The sequence below is a fragment of the Lissotriton helveticus genome, chromosome 1_1 (genome assembly GCF_964261635.1).
Source record: "Lissotriton helveticus chromosome 1_1, aLisHel1.1, whole genome shotgun sequence".
Classification (NCBI taxonomy): domain Eukaryota; kingdom Metazoa; phylum Chordata; class Amphibia; order Caudata; family Salamandridae; genus Lissotriton; species Lissotriton helveticus.
In genome coordinates, this window is record NC_136057.1 from 621542202 (window position 1) to 621565541 (window position 23340).

The window sequence follows — 23340 nt, forward strand, 5'->3', positions numbered from 1 at the left end:
CCCGTCCGGCCGCGGACGGGCGCAGACGGGCTTAACTCTGGCGCAACTCCGGCGCGTTTACGGCGCGCCCGCTGCGCTCGTCCGCTGCGCTGACGCATGGAGGACGTATAAATAGGCTGTGACGCGGGAGGAGTCAGGAGGGCGGGATAGGAGGGGAGTTAATTAAAATAAAGGTAACCGTCCACCGCTCGTACTCAGCGGGACGGCAGGCTGTAAGGCTGCTAGTTTTCAGCAGCGAAGAAAAGGTATTTAAAATAGTTCTGCGCTCAGCGCGCGAGCCCTCTGCCCTCTGCCACAGGGCTTCAAGTCTTGCACTGGGAAAAAGTGGGCGGAGCCTAAATAGGCTGTGACGCGGGAGGAGTCAGGAGGGCGGGATAGGAGGGGAGTTAATTAAAATAAAGGTAACCGTCCACCGCTCGTATCTTGGTTTGCCTCATTTCTCAGTGGTCGCACCTTTCAGGCCTTTTCTGCCAAGTCATCATCTAAGATCTGCGCATCAGCACATGGAGTCCCACAGGGGTCCATTTTAAGCCCCTTGCTTTTAAACATCTACGTTAGACCCCTGGCTAAAATCGTGGAGGAGGCAGGATTATCCCTCTATTCATATGCTGATGATATGAAGATTGTTTTTTCATTGTCCACCACCAAAGACGCTACAACATCTGCCCTTCAGTCCGGCCTACTGCAAGTGACAGAGTGAATGTGCCTCAACTTATTGAAGTTGAATTGGGACAAGATGGAGGTTGTTATCCTAGGTAAGCATAAGGACCTATGGGGCCCTCACCATTGGCCTCACGAAATGGGTCCCTTTCCCGTTCCTGTCACTCATGTCCGCATTCTGGGCTTCATCATTGATGAAAATCTTTCCATGAGATAACAGGTGGCTAATGTTACTGCCATCTGATTTACGATCTTGAGATGGCTTCATAAGATCATCTGGATGCTCCCTGTCTCTACCCAACGTACGGTAGTCCAGGCACTTATCACCTCTCGCCTCGATTACGGCAACGTTCTTTACCTTGGTAGTTGTCAAACGATACTGAGAAAGTTACAGGTAGTGCAGAACTCTGCAGCACGCCTTCTCTGCCAAGTTCCTAGACAGGCTTCCATCTCGTCTTATCTTCGTGACCTCCACTGGCTACGAATCGATCAAAGAATTAAATGTAAAACTTTGTGTTACATCTTTAAAATCAAACAAGGGGTTGCACCACCGTATCTCATCCATCCCTTCTCGTCCCCTGCACTCTACAGCTCATGGGGACTTTGTTATCCCCAGATTCAAATTAACAAGAATGGGAGGTTGCTCCTTCTCTTGTCTTGGCCCCAAAATCTGGAATTCTCTTCCTGTGTCTTTGAAAAATGACTAGTCTTATCTGAGCTTTCGAAGAAATCTTAAAACTTGGCTTTTTTAGCAGTAAATGTGCTTTTAACCACTCGCTTTCTAGCAACTTGTGTGCTAGGCGTCGCGAAACCCTTTTTGGGTATCTGCACGCATTACAAATTTAATTTAATAATAATAATAATGACACACAGTTATATCTAGAAACCACCTCCATTGAGGACCTCCAGAGACTCAACGCCACGCTCAGAGAGATGCAACATTGGCTCTCATGTAACCACCTGAAACTCAATCAAGAGAAAACGGAAATACTCCTCATCTCCAACAAAGACGAAAACCCCCAAATTGCAGAATGGCTAAAAGCTATCGACGCCCTCAATGGCAACATCACACTGGCGAATTCGGTGAAATCTCTAGGTATCACCCTAGACCCGAAACTGGACATGAAAAAACACATTACAAGATCCGCTAAAAGCGCCTTTCTCAATTTGAAACTACTGTACAAAATAAAACCCTTCCTCCCACCCAAGGAACTTTAACAATCCACCCAAGCACTGGTGCTCTCTAGAATCGACTACAGGATTGCAGCCCTGACTGGCACTGCAAAATCCCACCTCGCCCCCGTAAGAACAACCTTCAATGCAGCAGCCAGAATGGTCACCGGAACTAAGAATTTTGAACACATCTCCCCTGCACTCGGAGAACTTAAATGGCTCCCAATTGAGTTACGAGCCAGCTTCAGAACTGCCATCCTCATGCACAAAGCCCTCCACACAGGCAAACCGGAATACCTAGCCGCCAAACTCAAAAGGGCTGGCCAGTCCAGGAACCTCAGGAGCTCCAACGCTCTACTACTCATCCCGCTGAAAACTCGCAAACAAAAAACGGCAACCAGATAGTTTGCTGGAAACGCCCCCAAAGTCTGGAACTCCATCCCCCCACACATCAGAACGATCCACTTGTTTCCAAAATTCAAACACCTGCTTAAAGTCGTCTTCCTTCATCGTTCTCAAGCGAGCAGATAGGAGCTAAGGAAGTACATTAACCAGCATTCCTTCTAACTTTAACTAGGTGACAAATGTCACTGATTCGGATCTAGAAAACTTTTTAGAGACTCGTATTGTTTGAACAAGAAAACTCTTTGGATACTCGACCCAAGGAATGTGGATTATCATTTTACATAACTTAAGTCACCTCCGATGACACTCTGCATTTATTTTCCTGCGTAATATGACAGAACTATAATATGCTCAGACGTTTTGGGAGTTTTTTTGATACTGTGACAATTGTTTTCTGTCTCTGTAAAGGAACGTATATTGTATTTGTTGTTTGTATGTTCAGGTAACATTTGCTACTTATATGTGCACGTAAGGCTAGTTTGACCCCCACCCCCCATGCTACCCATGCGGCCGGTCCGATTCGCTATGTTCCACTATATTCTCTGTACTGCTCATTTACACATAAGTTACTTGCTGTGAAGTGCTCCAATACCCTCGGGTCCTGCCAGCGCAATATATAACTCCTAAAATAAATAAATAAACCTTGTCGATGGGGGTGAGCTAGCCATCCTGGCTACTCGTACAAGTACTTTGCTTGTCGGTTATTGCTGTTGCTTAATCATTGGACATCCTTTACGCCAACTAGTTCTTTAAGTTCTCTCATTAAATTGTTCCCAAATTTCCCAGGAGTTGTACCTTTTACATTGCCTCCCACTTCTATCCAGCCTGATTACCGGATGCTAGCCACTCCCATTGTGTAGGAGGGATAGGAAATACCGATTTTCCTTCTGGCAAGCAGTATTAATAGAAAAAGGATGTTTTCCGGTTTTTATTCAGCTTGGGAAAGCCTTCGTTATTATGCCCCACCTCAAAAATGACGAGGTCTTTGCTTACCTCTATTGGTTGATCAAGCAGATTCGCTAAGACCGTACCCACTTCATCCCAGAATTGCTCAAGCTGGGGGCACTGCCATAACATGTGCATATCGTCCTCCCTCTCTTCTCCGCATTTTGGGCAACTTACCTTTTGTCCGCTAAATTTGGATAACCTCTTCGGTGACCAGTACGCTCTATGATTTTTCCTTAAGGTGGCAGATTTGACAATGTACCAACATTTAGTCATAGATACTTGCCGTCTGTTTTGAACATCCAGCGTCGGCAGTTATTTCACCCAGCTCGCAATAGGTACTTTGAAATCTTCATCACCAGCTGATATAAGGGCCCAGTACCAACATGAGAATTCTTTTTTGGGAGTCCCGCCTTCCTGTAGTTTCTTCTCTAATTCTCTATTCCCTTTTTCAAATTCTCCCAGGCTCTTCACCCAGCTTGATAGTTGGTAATATTTAAACTTCGATAATGTACCGTTTGTTTTGATTACCAGTTGGTCCCAATCGATGATGTTATTATCCTCTATTAGTTTACCCCATTTGGTTTTTACTTCTTCCATCAGTGGGAATGCTAGCCTGTCCTTGAGACAATCTGGGGTCCCTCGTGAATCCCATATAGGAGCAGATTCATTGTAATACGGTATTTTCAGTGATCTCCTCACTTGGTACCACAATTTTGCTTCAGATAATAAAATCTTCATTTTAACCTTTTTAAAGTAAATTGGGTGGCCAAATTTATACAAATAACTGTTTCCCTCTGCGTTGACCATTGCTTGTAGGTAGGCGGGATAGATCTCATATTCAGTTAGTAACACCCTTGTATGCTTGAGTTGGAAAGCGCTATAGTATTCTAGTATGTCAGGGCTTGCTATCCCACCTTGCTCTTTGTTCCTACTTAGTTTCTTCCAGGCTATCCTTGTCCCCTTTGATGCCCACATGAAACTATTTAGCTTCCCTTGTAGTTTATCGACTTTTTTAAATTCCAGTGCAATGGAGCTAAAAATATATAAAAATGTAGGTAAAAATTGCCATATATATAATGCCTGGTGGAATTTGTTGTGTCATCAACACAGATTTGACCGTGCCTTTGCCACCAAAGTTCCTTTGCTAATTAAGAGAGATTTGATCTGGATGCCTTTAACAGATTTTCTTTCCAGAGCTGTCACATAATTGTTTTATATTTATACAATTGTTTTATAATTGTTTTGTATTTATAGAACTGTTTCATATCTGTAGTTTTGTTTCATATTGATAGAATTGTTTTCTCTTTGCATTATCTCTCAACTCTGAGTTTATTTTGTAGGATATCCCTCTTCCTTTTCCTTCTCTTCTCTATTCTTTCTTCTTTTTCTCTTTCTTTTTCTCCCCCAACACAAATTCTCCTTTAAAAAAAGCTGTTTCCCTTAGTACAGTTCATTTATTTACCCCCATTGGGGTTGTTATTTACATTGTCATTTTAAATTGCTCTTAACTCAATTAAATTCCATTCCTTTGTACTGGTGTTTTACTTTGTGCATCTTATTCAATAAAGCTTTCTAAACTCAAAAAAAATTGACATATATTATGTTTGATCGCCCCATAAAAGTCAAAGGTAGACCCCCAGACCATAAAAAGTTTTCCAACCTCTCCGAGTACCCTGTTTTGTTTGGGCTATTTTATCTATATCCTTAACTAATTCCAAGCCCAAATAGTGGATTTTTTCCTTTACAAGGGGATTGTTGCTGAGTGTGTTCCATTCCATAATTTCCGACTTTGACTGATTAATCAAATATCCAGAGACTCTCCCATATTGCTCCAGGATTTCCTCTATAGTCTTAAGTGACCCTGCAGATTGCTGGTAAAAATTAGTAGATCATCCGCGTACAGGGCCACTTTTTTTCTCCCACCCCTGATAGAAGAAGGTGGCTATTTCTAGATTGCTCCTGAACTTGCTTGCTAGAGGTTCAATGTATAAGTTGAAAAGAAGGGGGGAAAGGGGGCAACCCTGTCTGGTTCCTCTCTTAATCGTTATTCTTTCCGTGAGGCTGCCGTTTACTGAGATTCTAACCATAGGTTTTTTGTATAGCCGTTTTATTGCTTCTCTTATTTTCACTGGGCAGCAGTATTCGCCCTATTTGAGCTCTATTCTTGCCAAGCGTCAGTTCTACTCTTACTGTTGTGTTTGCATTTGTTCAATAATGCACTCCACCTCCTTGGGTACTTTGATATTATACATTTTGTTCCTCCACATTATCCTCAGAGAGGCAAGAAAGCGCATCTGGACATTTGTTCCTAGGGACCTCAGTTGTTGCATCTGTTGGCCTAGCTCCCACTGCCTGTCTTGCTTTGCTTTGAGATAGCAGACCTAATTCTAAATGTGCCGTCATTTTTGGTATAAGTCGCTTTCTTAAGAGGTTCACTCAGAATTTTTTCTTTAAGGTTATAGGTTTTAAAATTTATCATAATTTTTTTCCCAGTTTTTCCCTTTCCGAGGGGGTTTCGATGAAGCCTCTGAATATCCTCTGCTAGGGCAACTGATTTTGTCGAGGGGAAGCTGTCTCCCAGCAACGTGATTACATACTTTTTAATGTCTTCCCCTTCCAGTCCTTCTGGTATATTTAGAATTCTTAAGTTGCTTTTCTCGCTTGGTTTTCCAGGGATTCCATTTTGTCCCTTAGATCCCCTTCATTTATCTTAAGGAGTTTGATTTCCTTTTGGTGTGATTCTACTTACTTACTCGGGACTTCTACAGTTGCCTCTACTGCGATGACTCTCTCAACGAGCGCATTTATTTTGATGTCCAGAGCTTCGCATGTCTCTTGTATTTTTTTTTCTTTCGGAGACAGCAAAGTTTGCCCTCATTTCCAATACCTGCCTTCCAGTAATTTTTCTGTGGAGTCTCAGAATGTTGCTCACCTCGTTTTGAGCTGGTTGTGATTGGTGACTGTCTCTCTTCACTTATCTCACCCTCAGTGATCGTATCCGTTGCTAATGCTTGAAACCTGTTGCTCTCCATTTTGGATACCGACCCCTCTCCCCTACTTTTATTTCTTCGGATAGGGGTTTGTTCAGGACACTCAGTGTTAGGAGCAGGGATTTCGTGCCCCTCTTGCACCTTAAAAAGGACCTCAAAAGACTGAGTGATTTTAACTTTGGGTTCTGGACCTCCTACTTTATTTTGTCTCACCCTAGTCCTTGGGGCTAGTGGTTGTCCTGTAACTTAGGTCCTCCCTTTCTTTCTGGTGCTTATGTGGGCTATACTGAGCTGAACTTTGGGGGTGGCTAGCAGGGTATTTGCTAGAAGCTGCCTAAGGCAATAGCTTATACCTTTATTTAATGTGGTGACAGGCTTACTTGCATTTAAGGGGTGTGAGAAGTTGGCCTGATGTGCAGTGCTCACTATTCTAGTGATCACTATATATCAGTCCAAACAACCCTTATTGATGATTGGTTGTAAGTCAACCTTATAGACCAGCTATCCTAGTAGCATGGATACGAGCAGTCTAAGGCTAAGACTCTAGAGGGCGTGTTAAGCCAGCTGTTTTACCATCACATTACCCCTTGAACACCCAGTGAAAGGACACCACACAAGTGTTATGAAAATAAACAATGTATTTATTAGAATCACAACAACCCTGTACTCTTTATGAGGACAGGGTGCTAGGCACACAACAAAACTCTTACGAAAATACTTTTAAGTTAGCACGTTACACAAATGCCCGAGGGGCACGAAAAACCATATACACTAAAAGTGGAATGCGAATTACTAGCAGGTAAGTAACAGTTCTAATAGGCTTTGGAATCGCTAGGACTGGACTAGGGAATCGTTAGATTACTACTAGGAGGCCCAGGGGACTCGGGTGCAGAGTGTGCACTCTCACGCGGGATGCGGGACAAAGTCTATGGAGGCTAGTAAAGGCAAAGTTAGTGTTCACGGGCGAACCCGACCTGGTAGGAAGAAAACGACAGTGGATCCTGACCCTTGGATAGTGAGGCTATGCTGGGACACCGGAGTGCCGAAGTTACCTAGCCCAGGGGCTGCAGCTGCATAGGCCTGAAAAGACGTCGGGGATCTCGTTGCCGGACCGGGAGCCTGGAAGGAAGAAGTTGCTGGCAGGCGACCAGTGAAGGAAAGTTCGATGGATCCAAGCCTGGATCAAGGAAGAAGAAACCTGAAAGCAGAGGGGACCAAGTTCTTGAATCACTAGCCAGTGATTAAGTGGGCACCAGGATGGCACCGGGCGAAGTCACCGCAGTCAGGTGAGTGGGCGCTGCTGGGCTCTGCAGTCTCTCGGACCAGGAGGCGTTGTCGGCGACCAGGATGGAGGTGCGAGCTGTCCCACGAAGGATGAAGTCGTTGGCGTCGAAGTTACCCAGGATTGGGCAACAAGCCTTGGCTAATTCAAGCCCACGCGGTGGACTCAAAATGGCGTCTTGAGTGGACCAGGAGGGTCCAGGGTGCTCCTCTTCTGGGAGGGAGCAAGGGCCAGTCTGGAGCAACCAGACTAGCAGCAGAAATGTCGTCGGGCGTCGTCAGGGAGGCCACAAGCCAACGGGCTAGTAGCCAAACAACGCGGTGAGCAGCGGAAAGCAGAAGGGCCCCACGCAGATCGTGGAGATGCTGGGGGGCTGCACTTCGGAGCTGGAGCTGCTCAGAGTCGGGGCTTCTCGGACCCCAAAGCACTCACCAGTGGAATACTCGGCGGGCTTGCTGTGCAGAAGTCGTGCAGTCTTGGCGATGGCCGGTCCCTCGAGGTCTCGTCGCACCCACGGTTCTCAGCTGTGCTGTAGAGGTGGGTAGAGGTCAGAGGTGCCAGGGAAGCCGGGTCTCGTCGAGCTGGGCAGTCGGATTCCGGAGGAAGGACGTGCAGCAGACCGCAGTGTTCTGTAGATGGTGCCTGCGGGTGCAGGGTGACTACTCCTTAGTCACAAGGGAGAAATCTTAGGAAGAAGTCTTGAGTTCCTTTCGCAGAAAGTAGTTTCAGGATTCAAAGATGATCTGATTTGGAAGGGGGCCAGTCTCTACCTTTATCCTGTAAAAAGGGGCTGGCACGCGACTAAGTCCTGCCCTATGGGTGGGACTGGGAGGGGGGTGGTTACACCCACTTCCTTGGCGGGCTTTTCCCCAGCACAGGGTCTGGAGTGACCCTGGAACTGGTTCAAGCCGGCCTATGCACAGTGAGCACCGGGGCGCCACTTGCAGTCACCTTCCTCTAAAGCCCGGCCTACCTACAATACACAAAACCCTGTCTGGGACGGTGCTGGCACCGCCCCTGGCAGGAAACCCTTTGTCCTTATCTCCTGCTCTGGGAGGACTCCCAGCAGCAGGAGGGCAGACTTGTGTCTCGGTGGCAGCATCCATTTTGTGGATGCTAAGGCTCTGTCTGACTTTTAACCGGGTTATAGGTTACAGGCATGTCGTGTCCCTCTAGAAGGGTGGAATGCTAACCCCGTCGCCAGAATTGGCGAGGGGTTAGTATTCCAATTCGTATGACACCTTACTCGACATGTTTTGATAAAGCGATACCAGAGTTGGCACATAACCGCGAGGATTATAATGCACTTAAGAGTATATGGTATGCGATATCATGGAAACGGCTAAGGGATGGATCCCGAAAGCCGCAGACAGGCTCAGCTGTGGAGAAGTGTGGCTCAGTGGTTAGAGGCGGCAGACCCGGAATCTGAGATCGACCGTGGACCAGGGTTCGATTCCCCGCCTCGGCGGGTCTCGGGCTCATAAATTCCACGGTCTCGACAATTCTCGCTCTGGTGCCTACTCGACTCACGGGGTCACACTCTGCGACTCTGGGCAATAGCTTGCTTAATCTCCACATCGGCCCCTCGCGGCGGGATGCCTGGCTTTCACCTTGTGGACACCCTGCCGGGGTTTCTCACAGGGGAATACCAGGACGGGTTCCCTAAGCAAGCGCGGAGATGCCCCAGGGTAAGTCCTGCGCTATATAAGTTTCATACATTTACATTTACATTCAGCTCATGCCAGAGCACCATCTCACACGATTCCAAGCACTCTGCCTTCAGGATTGTTAAGGCCTGCCATAGGAGTGACTGATAGGAGATCTGTGTGTCCATTTTAGGGTTAGATATAGGTATACTATATCTAAAGCAAAGGGTGATTACACCACCTTGCCCCAGCTGTCAAGCAGCCAGTTGTGTCAGATTTGGATGGCCAGCCAGGGGTGGCATAATACATGCTGCAGCCCCTGGTAGGCCCTGGGTACACCTATGCCCTGGGTACCTAAGGTACACTGTACAGGGGCTGATAAGGTGACTCAGTATCCAATTTAGATATGTACCTAAGGTACATGGAATCCATTTTACAGAGAGAGCAGTAGGCCTGGGGCCCTGAATAGCAGGGTCCCAGGTCAACTAAGTCAGAAAACCAGCAAAACACCAGGCAAAAAGAGTTGGGGGCAACCATAGTCAGGGATCAACCTTCCTACATAACCCCCCCCCAAACGAAGGAGATAAGGCTATCCTTGTCCAGGTAAGCCTATATTGCCTAAGTGGCCATTTAAGGAAGTACCAGCACTGGCATGGTTACCCCCTATGTCATGGTCCACTAAGCAATCCCTCACCCTAAGGGTGTCTGAGGGTCTCCACCATAGGGAATCTCTACCTGTGGTGTGTTTTGTCAAAGAAAAAGGCTGGTGCTGAAATGGAGTACTGAAGTGAGGCTCCACTAATTTTGGGCTCAACTTCCTCCAATCATTTTCCACCATAGAGGCATTTCTTTCCAAGACTGAGTTGTTTTGGGCTCTCAGGGTCAACCTCTGGCTACCTACAGCTGGAGGTTGGGTCCCTCTGTTTGGCTTACTGGAGGGACAGGTCAGGTTTGGGGCCCTCAGGTCCCAGGTTTGGCTGTGCCCAACAGTGTCCATCTGTGGGAGGTCCCTAACTAAATTTAAGGGGGATCCCTCAGGAGTCTGTTTTATTTTCACTTGGCTAGGATTACTAGCTTCAGTGCCCTTAATCTGTTGATTGAGAAATTCTTTTGGACAGGGGGCCCCTTGGGGTCCAACACTGGCCTCCCTGACCTCTACAGCCCTGGGCTGACTGAGGCAGGGTAGAGAGGGGCAGGTTACCTGCTCCAGACTGGGTCCCACCTTGGAAGGGTCCACTGACATCAGGGGTTCTGCCAGGCTAGGCCTGACTACCTCTGTGGCAGTTTCTTCACAAGGGGTCAGATCAGTTCCCTGAGGAGGCTGATCCTTTCCTAAAGTCTGGTGGGAGGGAGATTTCTCTTCCTCCTCAATACTCTCTGTCTGAGTGGAGTGATCCATAGTTTCAGGCTTCACAACACTGTCATCTGCCTGAGTTTGAGCTGTGGCCATCACAACTCTCCCAACCTTTTCAGGAGGGGGCTCAGTTTGGGTGTGGGCTGTGACCATCACAGCCTTGACAACCTGTTCTGGGAAGGAAGTTGTCTGAGATTGGGTTGTGACTGGCACAACCCTCCTGACCTGTTCAGGGAGGATATCTTGGACTGGGGCTGTGGCTACCACTGCCCCACTAACCTTACCATGGATGTTCACCATTCTAGAATGGGTCTCTTGCTCTACTTCAGCCCAGGCTGAGAGCTCTAAATCATTCCCCAGTAGGCAATCTACAGGCAAGTTTGGTGACACTGCCACTCTCTTGTGGCCAGTGACACCTCCCCAGCTGAGATTGACCACTGCCATGGGATGATCTCTCTGTACTCCATCAATATTGGTCACCTGGTATGTGGCACCAGGTAAAAGCTGCCTTGAGGGGACTAGACTCTCAGTCACCATAGTGATGCTAGCCCCTGTATCTCTATAGGCCTCAACTTTTATACCATTGATGAGGGGCTCCTGTCTGTACTTGCCCAAAGTGTTGGGACACGTTGTGAAGTTGGCAAACCCCATGCCAGTCTCACAGACAAGAGTATCTAAGTTTGGGGACCTGGTTAGGCCAGAGTCCCCAGGAACTCCCAAAGTAAATGCACCCAAATTCTTGGGGGCACTCCCACCACCTGGGGGATTACTACTAGTAGTAACAGGAGGTTTGGGAATGTTACTTGGGGGTATGTTTTCCTTATTGTTATTCTTTGGGCAACTGCTGTCAGTTTTTAAATGACCCACCTGTTTACAGGGATAACAATAAGGTTTCTTCTGGTTGTTGGAAGGATTCTGGGACCCACCCCCCTCAGAGGATTTTTGGGGCCCTGATGTGGTTTGATCTGTAGATTTATTCCCACCCTTCTCTTGAGGCTTGGTTGATTCCTTTTTCTGGTCACCACCTTGGTTCTTGGGCCTAATCCTGGTTCTGACCCATTTGTCTGCCCTCTTACCCAATTCTTGTGGAGAGGTCAGATCAGAGTCTACCAGGTGCTGGTGTAACAACTGGTTCTGACAATTATTTAAGACTTGCTCTCTCATAATTAGATTATACAATCCCTTGAAATCAGTAACCTTACTACCCAGTAGCCAGCCTTCCAAAGCCTTAGTGGCACAATCAACAAAGTCAGACCAGTCCTGAGACTGAGTTTTCTGGGTGTCTCTGAACAGCAACCTGTACTGCTCAGTGGTTAAACCAAACCCATCAACCAGTGCATTTTTCAGGACCTGGTAATTGTTAGCATCCTCAACTCTAGTAGTGAGGAGCTTATCTCTACCTTTGCCATCAAAGGAGAGCCACAGTATAGCTGCCCACTGACTCTGGGGAATGCCCTGCACAGTGCAGGCCCTCTCCAGAGCAGCCATCCATTTCTGGATGTCATCCCCTTGCTTAAAGGGGGGCACTATTTTAGTCAGGTGTTTAGTATCTAAACCCTTCTCTCTATCTCTTGGGAGATTGCTGCCACCAGTGGGAGCTAGCCCACTCATCTGCTGCTCTCTTGCCAGGGCAAGCTTCTCTTTGGCCAGGGCAATTTCTTCCCTTTCAATCCTCAGTTCAGCTTGTCTCATCCTAGCTTCATGCTCCTTTCTCTGAGGGGAAGTAAATCTCCTCTGTGGAGGATTCCTTCTCCCCTGAGAAGAGGCATTAGAGTGCAGAGATCTATTGGAGTCCCTAGAAAGAGATCTATCTCTCCTAACTCCAAGGTTAGGCCCACTTCGGGTTAGTACTGGGGGGCCCCCAGATCCTAGCCCAAGTAAGTCTAAGTTGGTCCTAGTTAGCCTTCTGACTACCTCAAGACCCTTGTCTACCTCATCCCCAGAGAGTACCTCCTCATCCTCCTCCTCAACTGCTGAATCAGTGTTGGGGAGGTCTGGATCCCCAGAGGTTCCCTCTAAGGCTGGCATGCTCTCATGTAACTGAGAGAGCTTTCTGGCATCATATGTCTCTAAGAGACCTATCAGAAAGGGTAGGGTGGGGTTAGACCCCTGTTTCAGTTTCCTGGAGACACAGAGTTGCCTCATCTCCTGAAAATTGAGAGCTGCATATCTTGAAGTGACCTGTGGAGGGTCAACACTGACCAGGGGAGTCTCAGCAGAGTCCCCCTGAGTCGACATGCTTTTCTAGTGAGGTGTAAGTGGTGCACTTACCTACACTATATGTTTGCCTACTGATCCCTTGCTAGAGTTGTAGTTTAGGGTGTGCTAGGCCCTAGGAGCTACAACAGCTGGTTCAGTAGAACTCAGAGTATTCTAAGCTAAGTTATATGTACCTTTAGTACTTATGTGATCTTTCACAAGATATTCTTAGGGCATGTGTGGTAAAACAACAGCAAGCTCAAATCCCAACCGCTGCTCACCAATGTGAGAAGTTGGCCTGATGTGCAGTGCTCACTATTCTAGTGATCACTATATATCAGTCCAAACAACCCTTATTGATGATTGGTTGTAAGTCAACCTTATAGACCAGCTATCCTAGTAGCATGGATACGAGCAGTCTAAGGCTAAGACTCTAGAGGGCGTGTTAAGCCAGCTGTTTTACCATCACATTACCCCTTGAACACCCAGTGAAAGGACACCACACAAGTGTTATGAAAATAAACAATGTATTTATTAGAATCACAACAACCCTGTACTCTTTATGAGGACAGGGTGCTAGGCACACAACAAAACTCTTACGAAAATACTTTTAAGTTAGCACGTTACACAAATGCCCGAGGGGCACGAAAAACCATATACACTAAAAGTGGAATGCGAATTACTAGCAGGTAAGTAACAGTTCTAATAGGCTTTGGAATCGCTAGGACTGGACTAGGGAATCGTTAGATTACTACTAGGAGGCCCAGGGGACTCGGGTGCAGAGTGTGCACTCTCACGCGGGATGCGGGACAAAGTCTATGGAGGCTAGTAAAGGCAAAGTTAGTGTTCACGGGCGAACCCGACCTGGTAGGAAGAAAACGACAGTGGATCCTGACCCTTGGATAGTGAGGCTATGCTGGGACACCGGAGTGCCGAAGTTACCTAGCCCAGGGGCTGCAGCTGCATAGGCCTGAAAAGACGTCGGGGATCTCGTTGCCGGACCGGGAGCCTGGAAGGAAGAAGTTGCTGGCAGGCGACCAGTGAAGGAAAGTTCGATGGATCCAAGCCTGGATCAAGGAAGAAGAAACCTGAAAGCAGAGGGGACCAAGTTCTTGAATCACTAGCCAGTGATTAAGTGGGCACCAGGATGGCACCGGGCGAAGTCACCGCAGTCAGGTGAGTGGGCGCTGCTGGGCTCTGCAGTCTCTCGGACCAGGAGGCGTTGTCGGCGACCAGGATGGAGGTGCGAGCTGTCCCACGAAGGATGAAGTCGTTGGCGTCGAAGTTACCCAGGATTGGGCAACAAGCCTTGGCTAATTCAAGCCCACGCGGTGGACTCAAAATGGCGTCTTGAGTGGACCAGGAGGGTCCAGGGTGCTCCTCTTCTGGGAGGGAGCAAGGGCCAGTCTGGAGCAACCAGACTAGCAGCAGAAATGTCGTCGGGCGTCGTCAGGGAGGCCACAAGCCAACGGGCTAGTAGCCAAACAACGCGGTGAGCAGCGGAAAGCAGAAGGGCCCCACGCAGATCGTGGAGATGCTGGGGGGCTGCACTTCGGAGCTGGAGCTGCTCAGAGTCGGGGCTTCTCGGACCCCAAAGCACTCACCAGTGGAATACTCGGCGGGCTTGCTGTGCAGAAGTCGTGCAGTCTTGGCGATGGCCGGTCCCTCGAGGTCTCGTCGCACCCACGGTTCTCAGCTGTGCTGTAGAGGTGGGTAGAGGTCAGAGGTGCCAGGGAAGCCGGGTCTCGTCGAGCTGGGCAGTCGGATTCCGGAGGAAGGACGTGCAGCAGACCGCAGTGTTCTGTAGATGGTGCCTGCGGGTGCAGGGTGACTACTCCTTAGTCACAAGGGAGAAATCTTAGGAAGAAGTCTTGAGTTCCTTTCGCAGAAAGTAGTTTCAGGATTCAAAGATGATCTGATTTGGAAGGGGGCCAGTCTCTACCTTTATCCTGTAAAAAGGGGCTGGCACGCGACTAAGTCCTGCCCTATGGGTGGGACTGGGAGGGGGGTGGTTACACCCACTTCCTTGGCGGGCTTTTCCCCAGCACAGGGTCTGGAGTGACCCTGGAACTGGTTCAAGCCGGCCTATGCACAGTGAGCACCGGGGCGCCACTTGCAGTCACCTTCCTCTAAAGCCCGGCCTACCTACAATACACAAAACCCTGTCTGGGACGGTGCTGGCACCGCCCCTGGCAGGAAACCCTTTGTCCTTATCTCCTGCTCTGGGAGGACTCCCAGCAGCAGGAGGGCAGACTTGTGTCTCGGTGGCAGCATCCATTTTGTGGATGCTAAGGCTCTGTCTGACTTTTAACCGGGTTATAGGTTACAGGCATGTCGTGTCCCTCTAGAAGGGTGGAATGCTAACCCCGTCGCCAGAATTGGCGAGGGGTTAGTATTCCAATTCGTATGACACCTTACTCGACATGTTTTGATAAAGCGATACCAGAGTTGGCACATAACCGCGAGGATTATAATGCACTTAAGAGTATATGGTATGCGATATCATGGAAACGGCTAAGGGATGGATCCCGAAAGCCGCAGACAGGCTCAGCTCATGCCAGAGCACCATCTCACACGATTCCAAGCACTCTGCCTTCAGGATTGTTAAGGCCTGCCATAGGAGTGACTGATAGGAGATCTGTGTGTCCATTTTAGGGTTAGATATAGGTATACTATATCTAAAGCAAAGGGTGATTACACCACCTTGCCCCAGCTGTCAAGCAGCCAGTTGTGTCAGATTTGGATGGCCAGCCAGGGGTGGCATAATACATGCTGCAGCCCCTGGTAGGCCCTGGGTACACCTATGCCCTGGGTACCTAAGGTACACTGTACAGGGGCTGATAAGGTGACTCAGTATCCAATTTAGATATGTACCTAAGGTACATGGAATCCATTTTACAGAGAGAGCAGTAGGCCTGGGGCCCTGAATAGCAGGGTCCCAGGTCAACTAAGTCAGAAAACCAGCAAAACACCAGGCAAAAAAAGTTGGGGGCAACCATAGTCAGGGATCAACCTTCCTACAAGGGGCTAATACTGATTATATTTTCTCCCCTCTCTTTCCTGAATGTTAGTAAATTAGTTTTATTAGAGTATTGGGGTGGTTTATGCCAGACTGTGCCCCCCCTCTGCCCCGCTTACTCTCTTCATGTGCTTGCCCTGATGTCCTAGAGGTCCTCCTAGGTTTGTGTCCGCTTCGCTACAGCTTCCACATTGTTTCCACACGTCTCTACTGGAGATAGCAGTCTCCCAACCAACCTGTTTGCTCTTCCAGTCTTTCTCCAGAATGAGATCTTGGTAGCAGTCCTGCGGTTTCTGCAATACGCCGCAGTGGTTTCTGCAACACGCCGCAGCTGCTTCCGCCCACATGCTGGGGCAGTTCAGGCTACGTCGTGCCTCACTGCCTCCCGCTTTCGCCCGCTGAGGCTCGGCTCATGCTCCGCCTCTTTTGGTCCTCGGTAAGCTTTGATTATTCTTTGTGCATTCCTGCCTCTGCCCTATGCTGTAATTTAGGTGTACTTTATCATTATAACACGGGGTAGATTGCGAGTTCCATAAATCTACCACTTAGAGAGCGCAGAGCTCCCGACCGGTCACTCTAGCCGCCCGCCATCTTCTCCTCCACTCTGAGATCCCAGTATTTAACATATGGTATCCTATCTAAACTGTATCAATGTTGGAGACTTTTAAGTACTGATTAAATAAAAAACAAACTAACAATGCAGTGCAAAGTGTAAACGTAAGAGGTTCAAGTCAAGCTCATCTTTTTTTTATTCTGGTAGGAATGTTTTTGAAAAGTATACATTTCCTTTCCTTATGATGCAGAAGTCTAACTTATAATTATTCAAAGAAAATCTTTTCAGGTAGGACATTTACTATATAGTTCATTCTTATTTTTAAATGCAATCATAATGTGAGAAAATCTCGGAACTATACAGTACAACACAGCACAAATTAACATTCTCAATCTCTATTGGTTTAGCAAATCCAAGAAATCAGTAGATATGATTTCCCTTTAAAATGCCCATTAGATACAATAGCACAGTTTTGGAGAAATGCTCTCCAATCTCTTCATTGAGGAAACAGTGAGAGCCTCCAGTCAAAGGAATTAGGTTGTTAATTTACTGTTTTTTACTTGGGCCTACTCTAACTCGAAACATGCATAAAACGGTTGTAATTTATAGAGTTAGAAAACAGGCCAACCAGACAGAAGTCCATTTAAAGTCGGTTACTCATCATCATCTTTATTTCGGTCATCAGACCACAAAAGTGCAATAGTGTACAATTCATACAAAGATGTTAGATACGTACAAGAAAACATTGGTAATCAATTAAGAATATGACTCCATTGCTTACAAATTTGATAAAAGGTTAAATTAACACAGAAGCGATACGAATCGGGGTCAGCGAGAGCCGATTCATAAGCAGTTGTTAATGGCATAGGCCGCCATGCTGGCTTATTCTCATCACACATTTAATGAAAATAGCACTAAAAACGGAACCAATTAAAAGCACCAATTTCACTGTTACACGAAGTTTGAATAGACAATTAAAACACCATAGGAAGTAGTTAGAAAGCTATACATTTACAAGTATAATGATGTTACGGTTTCAACTCAGACCTTCGAATTGCCCACATATTACAGAGAAACTTTGCTACTGCACAGACTGCCAGGAAACTGGGATCAGATTATAAAATGCACAGTGCCTCGCGATGGCAACCAATGCCAAAGCCATTTGCCTCTCATCTGCCGATACAATGGACAGACAAAAAATATGTGGCCAATTGACTCAACAGCAAGGGGACAGCTAGGTCAAAACTGTGATGGAATAGATGGCTGTTTCTAGGAATCTGTAAAAGAGTTCACAGGAAGTGAGCCCAATCTAAATTGCATTAAAAGCTTCCTATTCTGAGGATTCGTGATACCCCCCAGATATTGTTCGTATGAGCCAGATAATTTGAACTCCATGGTTAGGTGACCCCAGGACGGATACGATAATGAAGACTGAGCCACCCAATTCCAATATTGTTTCTTTATCAATACCTTGCTAGGCAGCCGTGATGGATCCTTAGCTTCCCACACCCCCTCGAGTCCTATTGCAGTAAGCAAAGATTTCACCTTGCAAATCCAAGTAATTTTCTTAAAGCGATCATGTGCCTTCACTTCAGAGAGTGCAGCAGCATAAGGAAGCAGCTCGGGGGTGGAATTTAAGCGAAGCCAAAATAGAAGGGGGTGTAACTTGGACCTCTCAATAATGGTGGCTCGTCCCATATCCACCCTTAATGAATGAAGAGGGGTGCTCTCCGGGAGTGTAACTAGGGCCCCAGGGATTTATTCTCTGTGGTCAGAAGGACTTCCATCTTTTCGAATCCCCACAGTTCCGCACCATACAATGCCGAACCTACTGCCTTGCAGTCATATATGTGGAGAGGGGCTACTACTGGTTTGCTATGGGAGATCCGGTGCACTTTAATCAAAGCCCCAGTTGTCTATGATGCAGAATGTACTGCGATACCTGGGGCTTCCAGGACATATCGTCAGAGAGAGTGATCCGCATATAGTCAAAGGTGCTCACACTCTCCAGCGGGACCCCACCTAGTGTCCGCTTCCCTTTATACGTTTTGTGAGGGTTCAGCATTAAAAGCTTTGTCTTTGAGGTATTAACCTCTAGGCCTCGGGAATCACAGAAAGCCTTGACGTGGTCTAAAAGCAATTGTAGCCCTGAAGGGCTTTTTTTGGAACTAACAACGTGTCGTCCGTGAACAACAGAGTTACCACGTTGTCGCCTCCTAAGGTGGCGGCATCTGCAGGGACCTCAGAAAGGTGCTGTTATTCTGATTGATCATTGCTCTTTACCACTTTGATGCCTCTGTCAGCCAACAGCCGTTGCGAGCACTACCTCCGTAGTGCTGCGCATGTCCATTGGCTGCCGCGGCCCCGCCCACTCCCCTAAACCGCCGTACCGTGGCGGATTTGCCGCCGTGGTTAATTTTTTTTTTAAAACAAGTTAGTGATATTTCACTTGCACACAATTTCATATTTATCAATAGTAAAATACCCATATTCCTTTTAATAGTCTCACCTTTGTTTAAACAAACAAAAAAAACATTGTTTCAGCTATAAAAAAAAAATAGGCAATCCACCAAACGTCACTGTACCTTAAACACAAGGTTCATATTGCATATACATTTCCCTGTGTTTCCTTTTGTTGTATTCATAAACCTGGGGATTTTCCAGACAGATCATTTCCAATGTGAAATGTCAAAACCCTCCTGTGAAGCTGCATGTCTGACATATTGGTTAAGCAATTAAAGCACAGGCCTCTCCCATACACTTGTTGGTCTTTTACATGAATTAATGTGACCTTCAAGGAAACCTGACCCATAGAGCTGTTTTGAATTGCGTATAATAGCAAATGTTCTGGATATACTGCAGGGTATAGAAACACAATGGCGCACAGCACATTGAGGTTGCTTACCCTTTTTATTTTAGCTTGTAACCACCAACTTAAAGTAAGCATTGCACTAGTGATATTGTTAAAGCTCAGTTGTTCCAGTGTATTACTACAGAGCATTACTCTGAACAGCACCATGCCCACTACTGTATACTAGATTGACATCAGTACGCATTGGCACATCATTTTAATGGCCCTTTTAAGGCTTGGTCCGCAGTACTCTAAGAAACCTTACCCAAGACAGTTCTTTTGGTTTATTTGACCACAGCTGCTCGGATAAGTCTGGCACATAGAGGCATCTTTGAAGAAGCACAATTACAGCCCTTCCTTTTGGGAAAAATGCCTGCAAGTGGTGATTATAGTATGTTTGATGTAAAGAAAAACATGATATGTGATGGCTGATGTTTAATTTGTCTTCTATAGCAGAATAAGCCTCGCACGGAAGTGTCCAAATTTGGAGCTCTCCCACCAAAACACCCAAGTCAAACCCCATCTGTGGAAGAAGACCCGTTTGGGACTCGGAAAGGCAGATCTTCATTTGGGCGGGGCTTTTTCAAAATCAAAACCAACAAAAGGACGGCCAGCGCTCCTAATCTTGGTATGTAAATGTCAGTACTACTTTGGTGCTGTACCAGTTAGCCCTCATGCATAGACATGACTAGTGTTAATCAACAGAACAAGCAGTCGCCCACGTTCACCTATTAAAAAACTGAAAATGTAAAGGTGTGTTTTAGCCATAGTAGTGTTAGATGCCATCTGCAGCTTCTGTTTTAAGATTGTATTTGATAACGATTCTACCAGCCTCACCTCAGTTGTATGAATTGGTGCTGGAGGTGCCTTTGTACCTCATTATTGGTGCACATCCCTGTTAAGCGTATCACCTGTATGTAAAAATGGCTAAGGCACAATTTTACCAAGGTTCTCTGCACTTCACTTGCCCATGAGATTTTAGTAGTGCAAAAGTCTTATCCACCCCTTTCTAACCCTCTACTCGATCCCATTTACATCCTTACTCTCCTACTCTCTTTTCATCACCCTGGGGAAAGGATTTTGTGTTCTTGCATGCACAGTTGATTGTGTGTTTAAGTTTACGCAACACCGTCATAAGCAGATGCTTTTCTTCATACAATTCCAGGAATTATTGCTGAAGCTCCTTTCTTGGAATAGTTGGCTGAAGTGCTTGTGACTGAACTTGGGAAAGATGAGATCGCGTAAATCCGTGAAACCTGTGTCACTGGTGGAATCGGATGGGGGGGGAGCCGTGGAGTGGCTGGAAAAAGTACCCGAAAGCAGAGTTTAATGCAGAAAAGCCATACTGAAGAAAAAAGGGAATACATAGATTAAAGTTATTTATACAATACATGAGCTGCACTTTCGAAGAAACATGGTTTCACAAGCAGCTTGCTAAATATGGCTCTTATTGAGAATCACTGTCGTTTATTTCAGTTTCTGAACCTCATAACCCACTGCCATAACTTAGCAATAGTTGATAAAAAAAATTGTTACCCTTTTTTGCTACACCGCAAAGGTCTTCCAGGCAGGCTGACATGGCTGTCCGAGAGCCTGTTAGCTCAACGCTGCTTGTTTGCTTTTACTAAAGCAGTAAACACAGCTGCAGGAGGTGGGAGGACATCAGGGAAGGTGGTGGGGGTTCGTCAATGATGGCAGGTAAGGTGGGTTTTTTTATTATTTTTTTTTATACCTTTGGGACAATCAGGCATCTCAGAGGACATGTCCTGTATGGCTCCCCAATTACATCTCTGCCACTGCATAGCAGTTCAAAGCGGAGGCAGATGATTTTGGGTGCTATACATAACATTATAGGTGGGTAAAAAGTGAATTACTGGAATGTTTTTCACTTTGGGGGTTCTGAATGACATCATAGACAACTTGAGATTCGCTCTCCTTATCTGTCTTTGACACTCACAATCCCTTAGTCAAATGTAATTCTATATATTATTCTAGAATAGATTATCTGCACTGTTTCAGTGGGAATGTCATTGCCAGCATGAAGCAGTTTTAAAGTGTTTTTTACTTCGTACTTGTGCTTAGAAAATAACTAGAGCCCTAGTCCTGTACAACAGGTTCGAGTAATTTCTTTATTGTGCATCAAGTAGTGACTAGAAATTTGCCTAGCTTACGCGAAGGTAAGTTTCAATTCTATTAAGGAAGCGGAGGCGAGGATTATGCTCATTCTCTCTTCGCTTTTATTAACAATTTTTTCACAGCAGCTCATCCTGAATCTAACAAAAAACTCAATTTCCCATAAGCAGGGAAAAGAAAATAACAACTTCTTTACAGTCCTTCCACACTGTCCATAACACTCAGGCCATAAATCGTGTTGTCACTCCCTGCCCGCCCTCTTTCTTCGCTGGAGGATCCCTCACATGTTCAACCAGACTGCTTCGAATTCTCGTTTCCTGAAAGAAAACATAACAGTCAACCATCGAGTCTTAGACATGAGAAAAATCATGCTAAATACAGACTCAGGATTCATTAATAAACGGTGACAAGGCAAGTATCATCACATCACAATATGCAAGCAACAAGATCTTGACCTCAAGAAAACAAAAGAGATTACTTACAATAATGCGGATCGGGACAGTAACCCACGTGCTTGCGGGCAGGGATAATCCTCGCCTCCGCGTCCTTAATAGAATTGAAACATACCTTCGCATAGGCTAGGTACATTTCTATTCTGTCAGGACAGGAGGTGAGGATTATGCTCCTTCAAAGCTTGTCGACAGCCACCTGAGCCATTTTCAGCAGCGTCTTAAAATAAGACTTCTTAAAAGTGGAGTCCGAGGACCAATCAGCCGCTCTCATGAAGTCCTCCAACCGCACTCTCAGGCTAAAGGCTTTTGAAGCCATTACCCCCCTAGCTGAATGTGCACCAAAAACTCTTGTGTTAATACCCGCCTCTTGCATGATCCAACGCCCCCAATGTGCAATGGTGGGAGAGGATACTGCTCTGAAAGGCTTTTTAAGGGCTATAAGGAGTTGTCGTTCGCCTGGGGGACGAACTTCCTCCGTGGCCTCTTCATATGCTTTTAGACACTGTACCACACAGAGTTAAGGTGTTTTCGCAAAAGAGATCGTGCATGTATTGGATTTGGTACGCCTACTCACTGTGAAAGTGACCCCATCAGGACAGAAAACTCTTGCAGTAACATCTATCGCCCGAACATCTGAAACTCTCCAACAGGACACCAAACATAACAACATCGCCAACTTGGCTGATAACTCTTTCCTAGAAAGGAAGAGATTGGGTTGCCAGGACAACAATAGATTCAACACGTGATTCACATCCCAAAGCACCGTATAGCGGGGCTCTGGTGGGAGTGATAACCTGATCCCTCTAAGAAGTTTGCAAACAAAGGGATGCTCCCCCAAAGGGGCTCCGTCCACAGGGGCATGCCCTGCAGAAATCCGCGACCGAACTGAGTTTATCGACCTGTACGCTAGACCTTTCTGCGCCAACTCTGCCAAATAATTTAAGACATGAGCCAAGTCCGCGACCACGGGATCCACTTCCCGTCGCATACACCAACATACCCATCGTGTCCAGGCAGATCTATAGCGCTTGGATGTGCTGTCCTCCCAAGCCCTGAACAGCAGGGGCTCAGCGTGGCTAGAAAGGCCTGACAATCTCCAACGTTGCCTGTAATCCGCCAGGCCATCAACTGGAGTGAGCCCTCTTCCATCAGTCGGTGAGGAGTCCCCTCCGGACTCAACAGGAGACGGGGAGTCTGGAGGAGTGGTATTGGAGAATCCCAAGAAAGTTCCAAAAGAACCGGAAACCAAACTTGTGACCCCCAACGCGACGTTATCAGGACCACCAAGGCCTTTTGCCTGCGAACCTGGGCCGCCACCCGCGTTATTATTGAGAATGGGGGAAACGAATAACCGTTCTCCCGACTCCAATCCTGACTGAATGCGTCCAAAGCCACTGTCAACGGATCCTGTCTCCAACGGAAGAACCGGGGAAGCTGCCGATCTAGCCGGCAGGCAAACAGGTCGACTGAGAACGGGCCCCAATGGTCCTGCAAGTACTGGAAAATCTCTAGGTCCGGTTTCCAAACACTGGCGTCTCGGAGATGGCGGGAGTGCCAGTCTGCCACCGAATTGTCCTTCCCCGGAAGATACTCCGCCATTACAGACACCTGATTGGAGAGGCAAAACTCCCAAAACTGCTTTTCCAAATTCAGCAGGGTTTTTGACCGCGTGCCA

The 23340-nt window shown here is 46.8% G+C and overlaps 1 protein-coding gene across 18 annotated transcripts in view; it reads left to right on the forward strand.

The window, feature by feature from the left end:
• The window catches only part of PPFIBP1 (PPFIB scaffold protein 1), a 978725-nt gene that overhangs the window by 606494 nt on the left and 348891 nt on the right, over window positions 1–23340 (forward strand). For 16 of the 18 annotated variants that reach the window (XM_078674144.1, XM_078674143.1, XM_078674142.1 and 13 more), the window contains one exon: window positions 19534–19708. In XM_078674144.1, the coding sequence (XP_078530270.1) occupies window positions 19534–19708 (175 nt within the window). The remainder of the gene's footprint in view (window positions 1–19533; window positions 19709–23340) is intronic. The other 2 variants (XM_078674128.1, XM_078674141.1) reach the window with 1 other exon arrangement.